This window comes from Zootoca vivipara, chromosome 5 (genome assembly GCF_965207765.1).
Source record: "Zootoca vivipara chromosome 5, rZooViv2.hap1.1, whole genome shotgun sequence".
Lineage (NCBI taxonomy): Eukaryota > Metazoa > Chordata > Lepidosauria > Squamata > Lacertidae > Zootoca > Zootoca vivipara.
Genome location: NC_142588.1, coordinates 18,182,207 through 18,200,776, shown reverse-complemented (window position 1 = coordinate 18,200,776; position 18,570 = coordinate 18,182,207). Strand labels below are relative to the sequence as shown.

At 44.9% G+C, this 18,570-nt stretch overlaps 1 protein-coding gene across 1 annotated transcript in view; it reads right to left on the bottom strand.

The window, feature by feature from the left end:
* The window catches only part of TSPAN14 (tetraspanin 14), a 46,767-nt gene that overhangs the window by 11,250 nt on the left and 16,947 nt on the right, over positions 1-18,570 (bottom strand). The window contains exons 2-3 of the mRNA XM_060274990.2: positions 11,508-11,605; positions 1,032-1,082 (exon numbers count right to left, since the gene is read on the bottom strand). Of these exons, the coding sequence (XP_060130973.1) occupies positions 1,032-1,082; positions 11,508-11,588 (132 nt within the window). The 5' untranslated portion in view covers positions 11,589-11,605. The remainder of the gene's footprint in view (positions 1-1,031; positions 1,083-11,507; positions 11,606-18,570) is intronic.

Sequence of the window (18,570 nt, the reverse complement as noted above, 5' to 3'; positions counted from 1 at the left end):
CCAGCTAACAATAAATTTAGGAAGCTAGGTACCTACCCTCCCAAGCTTTCATTCAAAGCAACATGGGAGATCTGCCCCAGTAACAACTATATATAGCCAAAGTCACCCAAGAGGGAGGCAGGATATAGATATTACCTCCACCGAAATCAGCAGCCCAGGTTGGGTGTGGAGGTGATGAGATGGCATGGCTTCCCCACTTATATGCCTACCTGGGGCCTGGCAGCGTATTCAGAAGTAAGCCAAAAGGAACTTGCTCCCAGGAATTGTATAGAGCAGGCATGTCAAACCTGCGGCCCTCCAGATGTTTTGGACTACAATTCCCATCTTCCCCAACCAGTGGTCCTGCTAGCTAGGGATCATGGGAGTTGTAGGCCAAAACATCTGGAGGGCCGCAGGTTTGACATGCCTGGTATAGAGGGTTCCAACCTAAGGCTTCCCCCCTAGAACCATACCTGCCAAGTTCTTGCCGGAAAAATAAGGGATCGGCAGACCGGAAGTAGCGCTGCCGCCATTTTGGAACTGGGCAGAGCAGCATCGGAAGTCGCTTCTGAGCCTGCTCCACCCAGTTCCAAAATGGCCGCCGCACCAGAAATCGTATCTGCGCATGTCCAAAGACTCCAGACATGCGCAGAAGGAGCCTCCCCCGGCCAGTAAGTAAACCGGGGGGAAACAAAAAAATCCGTTTTTCCAGCTGGAAACGGCTGGAAAAACGGGGGTTTCCCGGGGAATACGGGAGACTTGGCAGCTATGCCTAGAACCAAGCCCCAGGGAACCCTGCTGGACTTTCTGAGTAGATATAGGCAGGATTATGCTGCAAGACTCTTTGCATCCCCCCAGGTAAGTAGCTGATTTTGCCGCACACTCATGAAAATAAGCCTGGAGGCAGAAAAGCGGTGCTAGTTGGGATTTCTGTCCTTCAATAAGAAAGGCCAGTGAGCTAAGGATGAGCGCATGTGCTGTGTGAGACGTATTGCACCTCCTCAATGAGAAGCAGCTAAATTCTCTATAGCAAAGAGTCACACTTTTCTTACCTTTTCGCTCCAGGCCCAAAGACCAGCCCCAAGAAAGGCAACTCCGGCTAGCTAGGGAGGAAAAAGTAACATGCTTATTATATGCTGGAAAGCATTGTTTGGTCATGCACCCCCACCCACAAAGAATCATTATGAGGCAATATGTACATCACATCCCCCCCCCCCCAATCGGATGGAGTAAGGGACAACATCATGAAACACCAGGTACAGGACATCTGCCACACAGGTGTGTTGAAATTTCGCTTCAGGTGACAGTTTTACAACTGCTGCTGTTTATCAGGTGTGGAAAGCCTCAAGGCAAGCACAGAGGATATTGCCCAAGGAACTCTAAGGAGCGTCTCCACCTCCATCGCTCTGCCCGGACACTGAGGTCCAGTGCCGAGGGCCTTCTGGCGGTTCCCTCGCTGTGAGAAGCCAAGTTACAGGGAACCAGGCAGAGGGCCTTCTTGGTAGTGGCACCCGCCCTGTGGAACGCCCTCCCACCAGATGTCAAAAAGAAAAACAACTACCAGACTTTTAGAGGACATCTGAAGGCAGCCCTGTTCAGGGAAGCTTTTAATCTTTAAGAAATTAGTGTATTTTAATATTTCTGTTGCAAGCCGCCCAGAGTGGCTGGGGAAACTGTAAGCCTGAACAGAAAGACACCCAAAGAGGAGGGAATTAGCATCATCTGAGCCCAGTTTTCCCCCTACACATATGATACGCTGAATCCCCAGATGCACAAAGATGGAATTGTACTAACTGCCCTGCCCCATTCTCAGTCTAGAGAGGGGAGGGGGAAAAGAAATCACCCATCTGTAGTGATATTAAAACTGCAACACACAAGAGAGTGCTCTCTGGAACAGATATGCCAAACCCGTCAATAGCCTAAACAGAAGAGAAGATGAAGCTGAGAAGGTGATGAAACAGGAAGGAAGTCATGAGTGAGGGAGAGGCAACTGTTACCTTCGTAATGAATTTCCGAACTTTGTTCACAGTGTGCTAGGTCTGATCAGTTTTGCTTTCCCTCTAGCAAATGCAGCTATAGATTTCATTGCAATTTCCACCACACAAGAATGTGTTTTACCCCCCTGCCCCAAGCAAAGGTTGTTTATTTTTGAGCTCCCAACAAGCAAAACAGCTGGGTGCCAGTTCAGCTTATTTACTGCCGCACAGCATGAGGCCAAAGTGAGCGCCAGTCAAACGGTTTCGGAGGGGAAAATGTTCTAGTGATCTCAAAAGCTCGAGGTGGAAAACCAGGGTGCAATATTCCAGTGCAAATGAAGTCTTATTGTGGAACTGTAATGTATGACTGGGCCATAAGAAAGAAGAGTTTGGATTTGGATTTGATATCCCGCTTTATCACTACCCGAAGAAGTCTCAAAGTGGCTAACATTCTCCTTTCCCTTCCTCCCCCACAACAAACACTCTGTGAGATGAGTGGAGCTGAGAGACTTCAGAGAAGTGTGACTAGCCCAAGGTCACCCAGCAGCTGCATGTGGAGGAGCGGTGACACGAACCCGGTTCCCCAGATTACAAGTCTTCCACTCTTAGCCACTACACTACACTGGCTGTCAATGGCTACTAGTCAGGAGAGTTAAAAACTACCTCCAGGATCACAGACTGCATGTCTCTGAATAAGTACCAGCCTCTGGGGAGTAACAGGAGGAGAGGGCTATTGTCTTCATGTCCTGCTTGTGGTCTTCCCATTAATACACAATCTGGTGGGAAACAGGATGCCAGACTTTGGTCTGATCCTGACTCTTCTTTCATTCTGAAGTACAGTGGTACCTTGGGTTACGCTACCTTCAGGTAACGTAACTTTTGGGTTCCAAACACTGTATATATTTCTGGGCTTCACTACGCGCGTATGTGCAGAAGTGGCACCTCCTGTTGTGGACTTTTCGGACCCCTGGAACAAATTGAGTTTGTATCCGGAGGGTCCACTGTAACTTATTCAGGTCAGCGAAGATACCACCCCCCTAAAGAAACCCATGCACACATGTATGGAGCTCACCCATTAGAGCAGTGGTTCTCAAAGGTTGTGGCACACCACACTGGTGTGGCAGGAGCGGATGGAAAGGGTGGTGGGGAGATTCAAGGGCAACCGAGCATTTGAACATTTCACTGTCGTATTATACAGTATACTAGTGTATACTATAGTGACAAGTCCTCTTTTTTTTGCTGAATACAAATAGATACCTTTTTCAAAATTAGATACTGAGGACAATCTCACCATATAAATGAGATTACCCGGCCAAAGCAAGCTCACACCTCCCATTGAGCTTGTATACATACGTAAGGTACATATAAAAGAGGCAAGTTTATAATTCTATTTTGAGAATGATTCACATTCCTATGTAGCTGCATTGTTTTATACTTTCTGGGTGTCCCGTGATCATAATACAGTGGTACCTCACAAGACGAAATTAATTGGTTCCATGAGTCGTTTCGTGTTGCGGTAATTTCGTCTTGCGAAGCGTGGGAAATTAATTTGTTCCACGAGTCGTTTTGTGTTGTGGTAATTTCATCTTGCGAAGCGTGGTTTCCCATAGGAATGCATTGAAATTTAATTAATGCGTTCCTATGGGCAAAAAAAGGCGCCACCTCACCCACCACGGCCGCTCCGGAAGTTTTTTAAGGCTCTGGGGAGGGGGAAGCAGGAGGAGGGCCAGGGAGAGGCTCCTTCCCCAGCACCCATTCGCGCCCAACTAGATGGCCGCTCACGCCCAGCCATTCACGCCCAACCAGGCAGCCAGTGGGACTGGACGGGGGTGGATGGAGCGCTTCGGCAGCCTGCACTCTGCTCAATGACGGCCGCTCTCCCGTTTGCACGCCTCCGTGCAGCCATGCCATCCTACTCGGGGAGGACGGGCAGCCAGTGGTTCGCGGGCACCGACGAGTGACAATGGAAACTTCTGCCCACTCCCTCCTTCCCCAGCAGCCGTTCACACTCCGTTCGCCATTCGCACTCCCAACCAGACGGCTACTCTCCCGTTCGCGCGCCTGCCCTGCTTCGTCTTGCGAAGCACGGCCATAGGAAACTTCGTCTTATTAGTCTCCAATGAACTCACAAAACGCTTTCGTCTTGTGAGTTTTTCTTTGTGCGAGGCGTTCGTCTAGCGAGGTATCACTGTATAAAGTAGTTGTGTTCTATTTTATAAAGCAAGCGTGGCAAGGAGCTGTTTCTTTTTGTTTTCCCAACGTATTTCTTATTAATTAAAAAAAATGGTGTGACGTGAGCAGATTTTTATTCTGAAGGTGTGGCCCGGAGGGGACAAAAGAGAACTACTGTATTAGAACTACAAGCCATGGACACATTGTCTTCTCTGCCGCCATAAACCATCACCACATCGATGCAGGGGGATTGCAGCCATTAACCTCATCCCAGTACACAGCATCAAGGCTTCGGAAGACCTCAAGACTAGAAAAAGGGTGAAAAGTAGTTACGGAACTAATGCGGGTTACTTTTTATTATTAAAAAATATTTCTCATGGGCAGAAGCACAACAGTCATCTCCATTTACACAGCAGAACATGCATCTACGATCTAGCTTTAAAAGCACCTGTAAAAACAGAGGGAAGCTTACCAAGATTTAGACAGCTGTTTCAACTTCCGCTCTCTATGGAAATATAGACCTGCTGCTGGATTTTAAAGCTGACCCTGGGAGACAAGCAAGCAGAGAGAATTCTCAGGAATTCCTGTTGCAGCTTCTGAATTCTTGAGAATTCTCTCTGCATCCTCCACCTTCTTAGAACATCACCTGGGGTTGGTTCCATGCGCATGTTAGAATGGGCCAATAAAAGGAGGGAGCCCAAACAGCTACCCAAAACTTCTAAAATCTGATTACTTTTCTAAAATTTTGTGGCAAACACACAAACCCAAGAGAGTAACCAGACAGGAGCAAGCTTGATCGGCAATGACGGAGGCCCTGAGGACTTGGTCCCGTTATCTACACTGTCCCCCGCCACCAAATTTTCTAACACTGCCTGGCCCTCGCTGATACGGGTCCTGCACCAAGCACAATATGCACACCCAAAACACACACTGCAGCATCTTCAGATCTCCTCTGTCCACAGATAACCAACAGGCCTTTTGTGAGAGTTTTGCTGAACACCAACCCCTCCAACCTCCAAAGCCTGACAAAGAACATATGCACGCCTCTGTATCCAATCCAGTTACATTTTCCAGGAGTATTCGGTCAGTTCTCTTTAGATTAAACCAGCCAACTATCCTGTGGGGTGTGTCATTTTAGGGCTTAAACCATGAGTAGGCAAACTAAGGCTCGGGGGCCGGATCCGGCCCAATCGCTTTCTAAATCCGGACCACGGACGGTCCGGGAATCAGCATGTTTTTACATGAGTAGAATGTGTCCTTTTATTTAAAATACATCTATGGGTTATTTGTGGGGCATAGGAATTCATTCATTTTTTATTTTTCAAAATATAGTCTGGCCCCCCACAAGGTCTAAGGGACAGTGGACCTGCCCCCCTGCTGAGAAATTATGCTGAACCCAGGACTCAATTTTTTGCAATTTCTTCAGTGAGGGGGTCTTACATTTTTGGGTGTAATTCAAATCTGCTATTACTTTTGTGACTGGACAACATTTAGCTTGCTAAGTCTGTATTTGATGAAGAAGCACATAAACTGCTTTCGGGAAATTTTTATTTTTACCTTCTGAAAATGTCAGGTAATGCTAAATAAAATTAATAATACTATAAAATATAAACACAAGGTACTTGACAATCATTTTTCTATGCAATTTTACACACGTTTTACTTACCAGGCAAAACTTAAATTATATTGTTTTAACCCAAATATTTCTTGAATTCCCAAGTTATGTTACAACCCTTTTTAGCACTCCTCATTTTGGGAATCTGAAAGTTGGGAAATTCAACACGCCCTACGTAACACCTCACAAAACACCACATGCATTGTGACATGAACTTTTTAAAGAAAAAGTTAATTTCCTAGCCTGCTTTAGGATTTCTTGTTTTCATTTCCAGATCTTTGATTATTTTTATATTTTTACAAAGGACACAACTGTGTCCTAAACCTTTCTGAAAGCCAGAACTATCCATGGTCTCTGCAGACAATGCTACCTTGCTTTATCCCAACCTAAAAACCAGAAGCACAGCAGGAAATGGCTGACAAGTGTGGTATCTTTGATAAGGATGAAAGGGAAAAGGGAAAAGTAAACACCAAACACATCTGTTTGCATTAAGCCAGGAGACCCCCATCTCCTGGTGAATGCATGCATTAGAACTCCACAAAGGCTGATGAGTAAGTAGCAAAGGGAGGGGAGGGGAACTCACACAGAGAGGAAACTCTTTTAACTCACACAAACAGCTCAGCTCACAGATTTTCCAATCTGATATAAAAAGACTAGCCAGAGGGCTGAGCTTTCAGTGTGGGTGGGTGTGCAATTCACAGAAGCTTTTTGTTCTCATTCTTATTTCTCAAACAGTAGTGGCTAGTCCAGGGGCCTGATCCAGCCCAATAAACGTTCTTCTGCCCCACCCCCATCCCTCTGTAAATCTTCTCCAATTTTGATGGTGGCAGAAAAATGGGATGGGGGCCATAGACACAGAGCTGGGCAGTGGGGGATGTTCATAGCTGCCTAGTCTCCAATTTTTCGCGGGAAACCCCCGTATTTAAACCCGTTTCCCACTGTTATCCCGAATAGAAAAAAATCCCGTAAATCCCACGGATTTCCTACCTGCCAGGGAGGCTCCTTCTGCGCATGTCTGGACATGCGCAGAACCGATTTCAGGTGCTGCTCTGCCCATGTCTGGGCACCGGAAATCGGGCAGAGCAGCACTACGCAGACATGCGTAGAAGCGACTTCCGGTGCCGCGCCGCTGCTGATCCCGGATTTTTCTTACCAGGAGTTGGAGGGTATGGGGATGTTTGGGTATACACACATATGTATGTGTGTGAGAGAGAGAGACTGTGGGTGGGGACACTCATTTCTAGCATATACACCCCAGGGAGGTGGCCACAGGTGACTACAGTCCTCAGGTTAATAAGAATAATAATAATAATAAGAAGAAGAAGAAGAAGAAGAAGAAGAAGAAGAAGAAGAAGAAGAAGAAGAAGAAGAAGAAGTGCTTTTTCTGGGGAGATGCAGGGGTGTTCTCCTAAACATTTTGTGAATATTTGTACTTTTGTCCATTTACTGTATTTATTTTTCCCGATTTGAACTATAAAATGGTGATTTTCTTGAGTCAAAATAAGAGTATCCCTAAACATTTTTTAAAACATTAAATATTATTATTATTATTTAATGTTTTTAAAAATAATAATAATTTGCTACTCCCGTTATATAGGCTGGTTTACACATTCATGCATTCTCAAAGATTTCTCTTCTCTTAATGACTGGAAGCTAATTTTCTAAACAGGTTCTGCTGAAAACCATTTACATCCTTAATGATGGCAAAAGTAGTTTCTTTCCCAAACAGGTTGAATCTTAAACAACTGAAAGCAACAGTAAAAAAAAAAAAAAGAGTTCGCTTGTAATAGATCAGTGGTCCAATGCTCATTTCTTCTCTTTCCAAAATAGATTTTTTATCTTAAACAATTGAAAACACAGTAAATACTTGTGATATACCAGTCCACTCGCGATATACCAGCGATTCAGTGTTCTGATGTTGTTTCGGCAATCAGATGTTTCATTGCTGAAGACTGAGCTTAGTCATCAAGCTTTGTAGGAAACAATATACAAGAGAAGACAAGTGGCAAAAGGAGCACCCCTTACAATATTTCCTTAAAGCTTGCTGCTTTCTCCCTACAGCAAAGACAACCCCTGTAACCCATCAACTTTCCCTCTAGCTGATAGACACAAGGCTTCCCCATCTTCAGCTTGCCAGAGGCATAGTAAGGTCAGGCCTTCTCAAGCATATCTGGCCCCGGGGTACAAAGATCCCTCTGCCCCCCCCCCCATTTCCCACATCATACATTCAACACATATTTAAAGCACATGATTCTCCCTAGAGAATTCTGGAAACTGTAGCTTCCCACTCACAGAGCTACAGTTCCCCGGATTCTCTAGAGGAAGTCACATGCTTTAAATGTGTGGCCTAGTCTAGAACTGGTGGCAGCGGTTGAACATTTGCTTAACATGCGGAAGGTCCCTGGTTCAGTCCCTGGCATCTCCAGGTATGCTGGGATAGGACCGTGTAAAAATCCAAGAGGGCTGTTGTCAGTCAGTGTAGACACTACTATGGAGCTAGGTAGGCCAGTGATCCAACCGGATTGGTTGGCGGGGTGGCATGACACACCGGGTGCCTGGAGCCGGCTGTCTCAGCGGCAGCGCCTCAATCGCTGCCCCGAACACAAGCAGCGCATGGCGCAGCTATTCCTGGAAACTGCTGCTGGGCATGCGCTGTGGTGCAGGGCGCCACTAAACAAAATGGAAAAGACACCTCTGAATTCAGCATTACGGGCTCAACTGCTTCCTCCAGGCTGCCCTGAAGGAGCTGCCAATTAACTACATCGGATAGCATTACAAAGGAGGGAGCAGAACTTATCCAACGCTATCACCTCATTATATAACCGCTGTCAAAAGAAATCTTGCAGCCTCACCTACTTCTTCTACCGCAAGGTTTTCCCTTTTAGGGAGGGATCCCATTCAGAGTTTTAACTACGGTCAGCCTTACATGGGCACAGGCACTATCACTTACCATCGTTGTGCCAAACCACTGTTTCACAACCAGTGTTCAAAGAATCAGAGTTGGGAGAGTTCCTGGGGATTCTCTTGTCCAACTTGTCTCCCTGCAATGCAGGAATATGCAGCCTTCCCATACTGTATAGCAGGGTCCCCAAAATAAGGCCCGGGGGCCGGATGCGGCCCAATCGCCTTCTAAATCTGGCCCGCGGGTGGTCCAGGAATCAGCATGTTTTTACATGAGTAGAATGAGTCCATTTATTTAAAATGTATCTCTGGGTTATTTGTGGGGCCTGCCTAGTGTTTTTACATTAGTAGAATGTGTGCTTTTATTAAAAATGCATCTCTGGGTTATTTGTGGGGCATAGGAATTCGTTCATATTTTTTCCCCAAAATATAGTCTGGCCCCCCATAAGGTCTGAGGGACAGTGGACCGGCCCCCTGCTGAAAACGTTTGCTGACCCCTGCTGTATAGGGATCAAACTTGAAATACCTTGGCATTATCGACACCATGTTCTAACCAACTGAGCTATCCTGGCTGTTAGAAGGCTTACAAACTGTGGCATCAGCGAACTATACATCGTAAGTTACAGCACTGGTTTGGACAATACTCCAGAGGTTTGAAGTTTTTAATGTTTGATGTTTTATTGTGTTTTTAATATTTTGTTGGAAGCCGCCCAGAGTGGCTGGGGAAACCCAGTCAGATGGGCAGGGTATAAATAAATAAATTATTATTATTATTCTCATCCAAATGTGGAATTGGTTTGCAAGCCTCACCTCCACCATCCATGAAAAAGGATAGGTGTAAATGTGGCCTACATACATGGAACCACACCATGGAGGCCAACATTATGGGGTTAATTCCCCATATAAAATCTGGGAATCAACCAAGTGATTTTGGCTACATATAGGGGTTGTATAGGCATAGGTACAACTGCATGGGTGGTGGAGGCAGCATCAGGCTTCCTTTAAGAAGCAGGATTGGGCCCTTGAATTATCATATGAACTGAAACAGGGTGGGGGAGAAAACTGCATATTTCCCCCCCAAATTGGAATCTCCACCCCACCCCACCTCGCCCCAAATCCCTCAAACAGAAGAAAAACTCTACTCTCGGCAGTGGACTTTCTCCACATTTATATTACACACACATACTTGCAGAGGCTTAAACGCCCTTTGTTTGGAAGATTTGTCGCAGTGTTACTTGTTTCTGTTGGTAAACAAAAGGTAGTTACTAGGAAGCAGTGCTTCCGGATTCCATTACTGTACAGTTAAAGGGCAACAGAAACTATATCCTTTAATGGATCAAAGAACTGCTTACAATGCCATAAATAAGGGAATCAAGTTAATGCCCACAGGACCAAGTCTCGCTGTGCTCAGAAAATGAAATGGTTAAAAAAAACCAGAATACGTCCACAAAGTTGTACATGGCTGGGCCTTGCTAAAAGTGATATTTGCAGAGAGTAGAAAGCTGGACTTCTTAAGTCAGATCTGTGCAGCTTGTGACCGGCCATAAGTTGATAAATTCCCTGGCTTTGCTGCCTGCTTGGGACTGCAAAATCAGAGGGGTTTTCAAGCACGTGGCAAGACCCATACATGGCTAAAAACTGTGTTTGTACTGCTGGTGTTTTTATCGTTAACCACTTTCATTGGGGAACAATTCATAAGTGAAATGAAATTAAAAAATTAAATCAAATCCCTTTGGTGGTGGAGGGAGGGGGGGAAAGAAGACAGTGCCACTCCAAAAGGTAAGTTTGGAGGCCAATTTAACCACATCATCCCAACCCCTAGGAAGACCGTGGTTATGTTGGTGTGGTAGAATCACCTTAACTGCATGGAGAAGCTTTCAAACAACATTGCCTTGTGCCCAGAGACTGGATGCGAGCTTCCAGCCCTCATTTATTTAGGATCAACATGCCAGAATCTGCCTAGGGAATGTGTTAGTAGCTGGTCACCTTCCACCAAGTGGGTTAGAAGCCTCCAACCAAACTCTGTTAGGGTTCAAGCTTCAAGGGAACAGAAATATATCAATGCAGACAAGATGATGTTCCTGGCAGATAGCAAGATGTTCATAATGAACGAAGGTTTACAGGGTAACCTTTTTCGAAGGAGGAAGCAAGAAACTGAAAGATTCCAAGTTACCCACATTTATACATTGTTAAGAGAACCACTTTTCAAATGGCATCACAGTGCTGCTCTATACAGTGGTGCCTCGGTAGACGAATGCCCTGTAAGACGAATTTTCCACTATACGAATAGGTTTTGTGATCAGAGGTTGCCTCGCAAGACGACAAGGTTTTCTATGGCCGCCGCTTCATCTTGCGAAGCGTGGCCATAAAACCTCCGATCACAAAACCTAGCAAAAGGGGCATTCGTCTACCAAAAGGGGAACCAGCTGTAGCAAGGGAAGAAGGTTACTCCAGCTTGCTATTTTGCTGCTGTTCTGTCTCTTCCCCTGTGTTTTTAAAACCACAGCTCAATATAAAAACCAAGCAAGTGAAATGTTTCCAAATCTGGAGATTAAATGGTGGCTATGTTTGGATGTGTTAGCTGGCTACTCAAAAACATATCAACAAAGTGGCAATACCAGCTATCAGGTTCTAAAAATCGAAAAAACTACCGGTAAGGCTTGTAGGGAGAAGACAGTTGAAGTCACCCATATGCTATTTCTCAGCTTGTCGTATCTTGCTCCATCCCATGGTCAACGCATTTGATGTCAACATAAAATCTGTCCAATCTAAGGTACATAGCACCTGAGCAATGGAAACATGGCAAATTTGGCAAGATGACCCTTATCTATGAAAATAGAAAAGAAAGAAGACTGGATACTTACCCAGAAGATTATGTTGTAGCTGAAAAGCAGGTATTTGTACCAACAGCTGACTTCAGCAGAAGAATACCGGTAATAGTGCATCTTTTATAGAGCTGTGACTGTATAGAACCAGGGGGAAAAAGATAGATCAGTAAGGAGGAGAAATGCAGTGGCATTCAACTTACCCAAGCCACTCCAATAGTCCATATTCATTGGTTCAGTAGCGTACAGTGGTACCTCTACTTACGAATTTAATGCGTTCCGAACGCACATTTGTAAGTCGAATCCCATAGGAATGCATTGGCAGAAAAAATTCGTAAGTCGAAGCAACCCTATCTAAAAATTCATAAATAGAAAAATCCTATCTAAACCGCATCCAAGATGGCGGACGGAGCTCCATTTGTAAGTAGAAACATTCGTAAGTAGAGTTATTCGTAAGTAGAGGTACCACTGTAATTCCATATTAACTCACATGGCATTTGGGCATGTAATCTTTTTGTGTTAGCTAATATAACCACTGACCCTCCAGGGGTTTGCCAATCAGAAGTTTGGCGGTTTGCATCCCCGTGCCAGGGTGAGCTCCCGTTGCTCGGTCCCAGCTCCTGCCCACCTAGCAGTTCAATTCTCCAGCAGAATTAACAGGGGCTGCAGGAATCAAGAGAGCACTGGCTAGCTTCATGGTTTTCCCCACATCGTGATTTTTGCATGGCACATACACACACCGTGATTCGTGATATATTGCCAGGTCAAAAATTATGAAACCAATATCGCAATATGGACTTTAAACCTGTTTTGGACAATATATATCAATATATCACCCAGCCCTAGTTGGGAGTGGGGCTAAGTAAGCCCATAGATAAGAGATTCCTTCACTACTGAGGGCCTTCTCAGTAATGGGCCTTCTCGGTAGTGGCACCCGCCCTGTGGAACGCCCTCCCAGCAGATGTCAAGGCAATAAGCAACTATTTTACTTTTAGAAGACAACTGAAGGCAGCCCTGTTTAGGGAAGTTTTTAATGTTTGATGCTGTACTGTTTTTAATATTCAGTTGGAAGCCGCCCAGAGTGGCTGGGGAAACCCAGCCAGATGGGCAGGGTATAAATTATTATTATTATTATTATTATTATTATTATTATTATTATTATTATTACTGCTTTCAGCTCTGGTTTTCTGCTTATTTCCCATCTCTTCAAATAAAAAATAAAAATACTGCAATGAACCTTGACTTCAGCTGAATGATCCCCAAAAGGTTTCTTTCATTCAGGTATAAACAAGTATCACAATACACCTGTAGACAAAGACATGCAAAAAAACAACCCAATACTGTATTTGAGAAATGATGACCATGCATTTGTGAACCAGCCCTGAGAATCATGTTCTCCTTTCCACGCCTGCAAATAACTATCCTGCATGGCCATGGCTCTGTCTCAAATAACAAGGCTTAACTTACTTACTTCACTAAACTCAAAACACTGTCGCTTCCCCTGCCCTTAGTTTCTCAACTGCTGAAGCAACAAAAGCCAAAGCCATAATCAGAATAAACCTTTTACACGTTCTAGAAATGCCCTTGGCTGCCAAGTGGAAACACTGTTCAAGCAATGGATTGCTATGTTCTCTGAAGGCATCTGTGCTATCAGCCACTCGCCTCAAATGTCCGGTTTTGTTAATTAAGGTTTCAGGTAGGTTCTATACAACTGCTTCTAGAAAGCTGGGGTTGTTGTTGTTTTTTCCAGACTGTTGTGAGCAGTATTAATCCAGGCAGTAGAGCTTCCCATCACAGTTCACATGGGTTCATTGAACCCCTGCCCATAAAAAAAGAAGAAAACGTCTACCACAACCACCCCACCCTTCTTCATTTTGTGGATCTGTAAAAGTCACACATGCAGCAATGTTCCATTTCCAAACCAAGTGAAAATTGATTTCCAGAAAGGGAGTAGGCCATTTTTTTTGCTAGATAGAAACTGGCACATGAGCAGAGAGCACAGAGGACAACAGAGTTGTGGTTCATGGAGAAGGGAAATGTTCCCTATAGCCCTTTATTCTCCCTTCAGTGTCACAGAAGGCCAGTGAGACATCTGACCTTATCTGCTGAGGGCACATTTCCTTGGCTACTGCTGACTGGAGAATAGCCAGCAAGGCAGTGGTGTTCCTCCCCATTCTGAAAATCCCTGACCCCCGCAGTACTTTCACTCTTCTATCTACTCTCCTCCACCACCATCTCTAAATGAATCCTTAGAAACTCATATATATAAGCTAGGTGCCAAATGGCTCCTGAAACCAAGGATGCAGTCGCCAAAACAGAATGTCTACCGGTAGTGCCATTTGGGAGAGAGGGGACTCCAAAGTCTTATTTTTCAAATGTTGGACTGTGACTGATTATTAGTTAAACATCTAGCTAGTTCAGATGACAACCTTCAGAACTTTGAGAACTTAAAGAAGAAAAGTTTCTTGATCCAGGGACAGTCCACATAGAAATTGGCCTATTCACATCGCTTTTTCTTAACGGTGACATGGACCATTCATAACATAGGGATATTCTTCAGAACTGTGAGCAGGGCAGTGGGGGGTGGGTTAAGTGAAGACAAGCTACAACAATTATAACTATTACATTGCTCACTGCTCCTGCTCAGGTAGCACAGAAAAAGCATTTTGGTTCCGGAAATTCATTCCATTTGTACAGATAAAATATTAACTGATAGAATTCTATAGGATGTGGTAATATTGTGTGAAAACTGTCCAGATCCAATGATGCCCTGGCACGCACCTCCAGATGATGGAGATGTCAGGCGCCAGCCTGGCACCAAAGGATCTTCACTTGGTTGCAAGTGGTCGAAAGCCAGGTGCAAAATGCGCCTGGCATCTGGCTAATTTCAAACATGGAGTCCTTGCCACCTACTGCCTAGGACCCCCCCCCCCCATTTAGCCCTCAGATTCTACTCTTAGGAAATTGGAAAGCATACATATCAGACTGGATGATAAATCTCTCAGATCTCAGTTGAACAGATGTCAAGTGTGGCAACTTAGTTGTGAAGGATTTACGTGGTGCACATACAAAGACAAATACTTTGCTGTATTCATATTTAAAAAGCAGAGCCCTTAAGCAATACTGCCTACCATATTGTTTGGCTCTTCCCAAAACGCTCCCTTCTGCACAACAATTTATGCCACGAGAGTCCTTCTGGAAACAGCACTGGTCAGTCACAGACTCAATATCTAGCCTCAGACAAATCCTTTTCGTCTTAATTCCCATGCTATAGAAGGGAGTTCAAAAGTTATGTCAAGTAAAAACAGTTAAGGATTTTTCTAGCAGATTTACTATTTGGCCATGAATGGGCCACTTTTTCCACAATCTTTAAGGTAGGAGATGTGTTGGCAGACCCTTGGAAGGTAAGATGTGGGTGGAGGGAAGTTTTCTGGAGAAGGTGGGACAAGACCTAGATGTGAGGAGCATCACATAATGATATTCAACTGCTAGGGCTTTACAAGGACATAATTCCCCCCCACACAAAAAAAAATTCTTTTTTGGTATCTTGAACGGTTTAGCGGAGTTATTCTGAAGAACAAAAAATGCACACTTTAGCAAAATCACAAGAAAATGTGACGCATGACTTGTCCGCTGTACCCGACACATACACTATGTTTACCAAATCCGTATTTCAAACAGGACCCATGCTGTGTTCCAACATTCCCCACCCAGCACCCAACCCACAAGGGCAGAAAAGGAAGCTAACTTTAAAAACAGGCAAACTTTGGGCAAGCTGCATGTCAGCCAAAACAATAACAACAATAATTATAGGCTCTAACTCCTGCTTTAAGAAGAAGCCAAATGTATACCCTACGTAGGCTTGTATAAAATGTAAAGTGCAACTCTTTTTGCTCCAAGGCAGTTCCTTTTTCCCAGAGAGATTTGCAGGACGCAGTTGAGGAATACAGTCTTCCTGTAACTTGGACACTCCAGTACCTCCCCTACTGAGGAACAGCTTTACAAAAGCAGAGTGTCACAAGGAATCAGATGCCAAGTGTGGAAAGCACACTCCAAAGCAGGGGTCGCCAACCTTTTTTGGACCAGTGGGCACAATTTTACTTTTTAGGGAGTGCCGGTGTGGTAGTGGCCCAAAGGGCCCTAATGAATGTGATAATGTGGATCCTTGAATATGTTTCTAATAGAGAAGTTATGGTAACCTGGTGCTTTAAGAAACTGATGATTTGGCAAGACAGAAGGACAGCTAATACGCTCATAAACTAGAACATAAGTTGATACATGGTGCAAATGGCTACACGTTACACAGGTTCCCAACATGCATACTAACACAATCTAACAGATCACGGTGAGAATCAAAGTTTAGTTAGCAATGCTTATTGAGCATTCATATTAAACATGAAATGAGGTAATGATGTACATGATTGTTTGAAATTGAAATCCTTTGTTTGAAATGTTATAAATACCCCTGCCTGGACCTTTGGGCGGGGTTGCAGTTTTGCGAAAATATTTGACTGTAACCTATTGCTTTGCAATAAACAATAATGGATTCCTAACTCCTCTTGTCTCTGAGTTTTATTGGCGTAACTCAGAAGATAAGCCATTTTTTACTTACAACACTGGGAGCGCCAGTCACAAGATGGCCGAGTTCAGGGTGTGTGGCCAGGGGCGTGAGAAGATAGGGCGGGGGGGATCGCCCCGAACGACACGATCCCAGGGGCACCATCGCCGCTGCCCGCCCTGCCCCAAAACACGGCGCGCCCCACCCCAAAAGGCACGCCACATCACTGCGCACGGCGCGCCCTGTGGCGATCCTCCCTTCTCTATTACTAACAGTGTGCTGAAGGAATTCAGTTATTGTTCAAACAACCCACTATTCCTTCTTTCTCCCAAATAAACTCCCTGTTTTTATATGGGTTTGCTAGTACATAGAGTACAGTTCCAGCTTTCCAAATAACGTGGCTCTATATCCTTAAAAACTCCAGGCAAATATTACAGGAACAATCTTGTGCCCTCAGTAAGGTTTCCCTCTCAACTCAGGTTCACCTCAGCAGCGGTTGCCTCAGCACTTTAGCCACTGCAAGGCACTCTTTCCCTCCACTTGCCTCCTCTGTGCGTGACTTTGAGATGCAAACTATCCACCTACTCCTCAGGCTTAGTTTTATCTCCCCGCTTCAGTCACCACCCTTTTGAGTTTAGGTACGTTGCTGGAATAAGGAGGAACATCCAATTTGACACAACATAGATGAAAGTTTATTTAACTGGAGAACATGTATATTTCTTTATGGTTTCATTTGTTTAAACTCTTAGTTCATCATCTTCTTTTCATATAACACAGACTTGCTAATACAGCTCCTGCATCCCTCTCTAACACTCTACTCCCAACTGCCAACCCCCAACTGCCAACTCCCAACTGCCAATTCCCAACTGCCATTTAGAATGCCCTCAAGCTCCGCCTCCCAAGGAACACCTGCCTATACTGGGAGTGATAGATTAACCCATGATGAACCGGAATCATCATCAGGCACCATTCCGCCACATGCCCCGCCCCCAGAACATGCGCTACGTCACTGGGTGCAGCGCGCCTGCTCTCCGCCCCTAGTGGCGGAGCATGAAGCTCCGCCGCTGTGTGTGGCATAACCAAAATGGCTGAGACAATCACCTCCGATGACCTTATGATTACCATTGGAAATCTGTTGGGTCTTGCTGGTTCTAGTTATGAAGATTTCACACAGACAGACGCTGGTGCTGTTACTGTCTAGTAGCAAGGAGCATTTCTTATTACCAGTAAAAATGTACAAGGCAGCCACACCACCCTCATTTCACAGAATTTGTTTAGATTAGAAGTTACCAGCACACTTTGCCCTATAATGTCCCCCCCCCCCAGGAGGGCCAGAAACTTACTTTAAAAAACAAATACGGTACACCTGAAATCTCAGAGTCTGGGGCATCTGCCCACCGGCCTCGCTGCGAAGCTTTCATGGATGCCATAAACCCTGCTCCAAAGGATTACAGAGTTAAGATAAGCTTTTCTAGGAGTTGGCGAACCAGTTAGGCTCCTTTGCCCTGTTTCGATGCATTGAAAAGCAAATGGAGCTGTGATTTTTTTGAGTATTCTTGTGAGGCCCCAGTACTCTACTGTATATGGAAGAGGCTGCCTAGTAGGTTATAGCAGCTAACTTTCAGGCCACTCTAGCTTAGCCTTGCCTTGTGTATGCCTGTTACTTTCTTATTCTACTTGCTGTGCCTTCTTCCTACAATCAGACCCTTTCAACAAGCTTTGTCTTGCTTACTTGCTTGCCTTTTTCCTGACACCTCCCCTTAGGGCTTTTCCTATCCTGAACCGACCCAGACTTCCTTGTTGGATCCCAAACAGTTAAAACGCTTATCACTAGGGTGAATCTGTATTCCTGCAGGAGGACTTTGGAAATCAGTGTTGTTTCTCACCATCCCCCACTCCTGCCTTCCTGAACTAAAAGACACAGTACATTTGTTTGCACACAAAAAATTGCACATGCTTGTGCTAACTTACAAAGCACTACCTGCAACTTTTTGCAAACAAAAGCAGCTTTGGACATGGCGGATTTGAGGGGAGAAGTGATGGGTGGGTGCTTAAAATCCATTTCCTGGTTGCTGTTTGGCTTCCCCAAATTCTGCTCCCCAAGGTGCTTCCTAACACAACCCAAGAGGCTCCAGACACATGTTTGGGAGAGTACAAGAGTTTAGGTCCTGGAAGAAGGAAAAATGCAGTCATACCTCGGTTTAAGTACACCTCGGTTTGAGTATTTTCAGGTTGAGTACTCCGCGGACCCGTCTGGAACAGATTAATCCACTTTCCATTACTTTCAATGGGAAAGTTCGCTTCAGGTTAAGTACGCTTCAGGTTAAGTACAGACTTCCGGAAACAATTGTGTTTGTAAACCGAGGTACCACTGTAGTTGGAGGGGTGGGGAACCATTTGAAGCTGAAAACTAAGCTTGCCAGGAAATGGTTAAGCAACCCCTCTAAACCACTTCTGTGTTCACATTCACCCCTTTTCAAAAGCAGCTTCAGCAGGGGTCAGCAAACTTTAGCAGGGGGGCGGTCCACTGTCCCTCAGACCTTG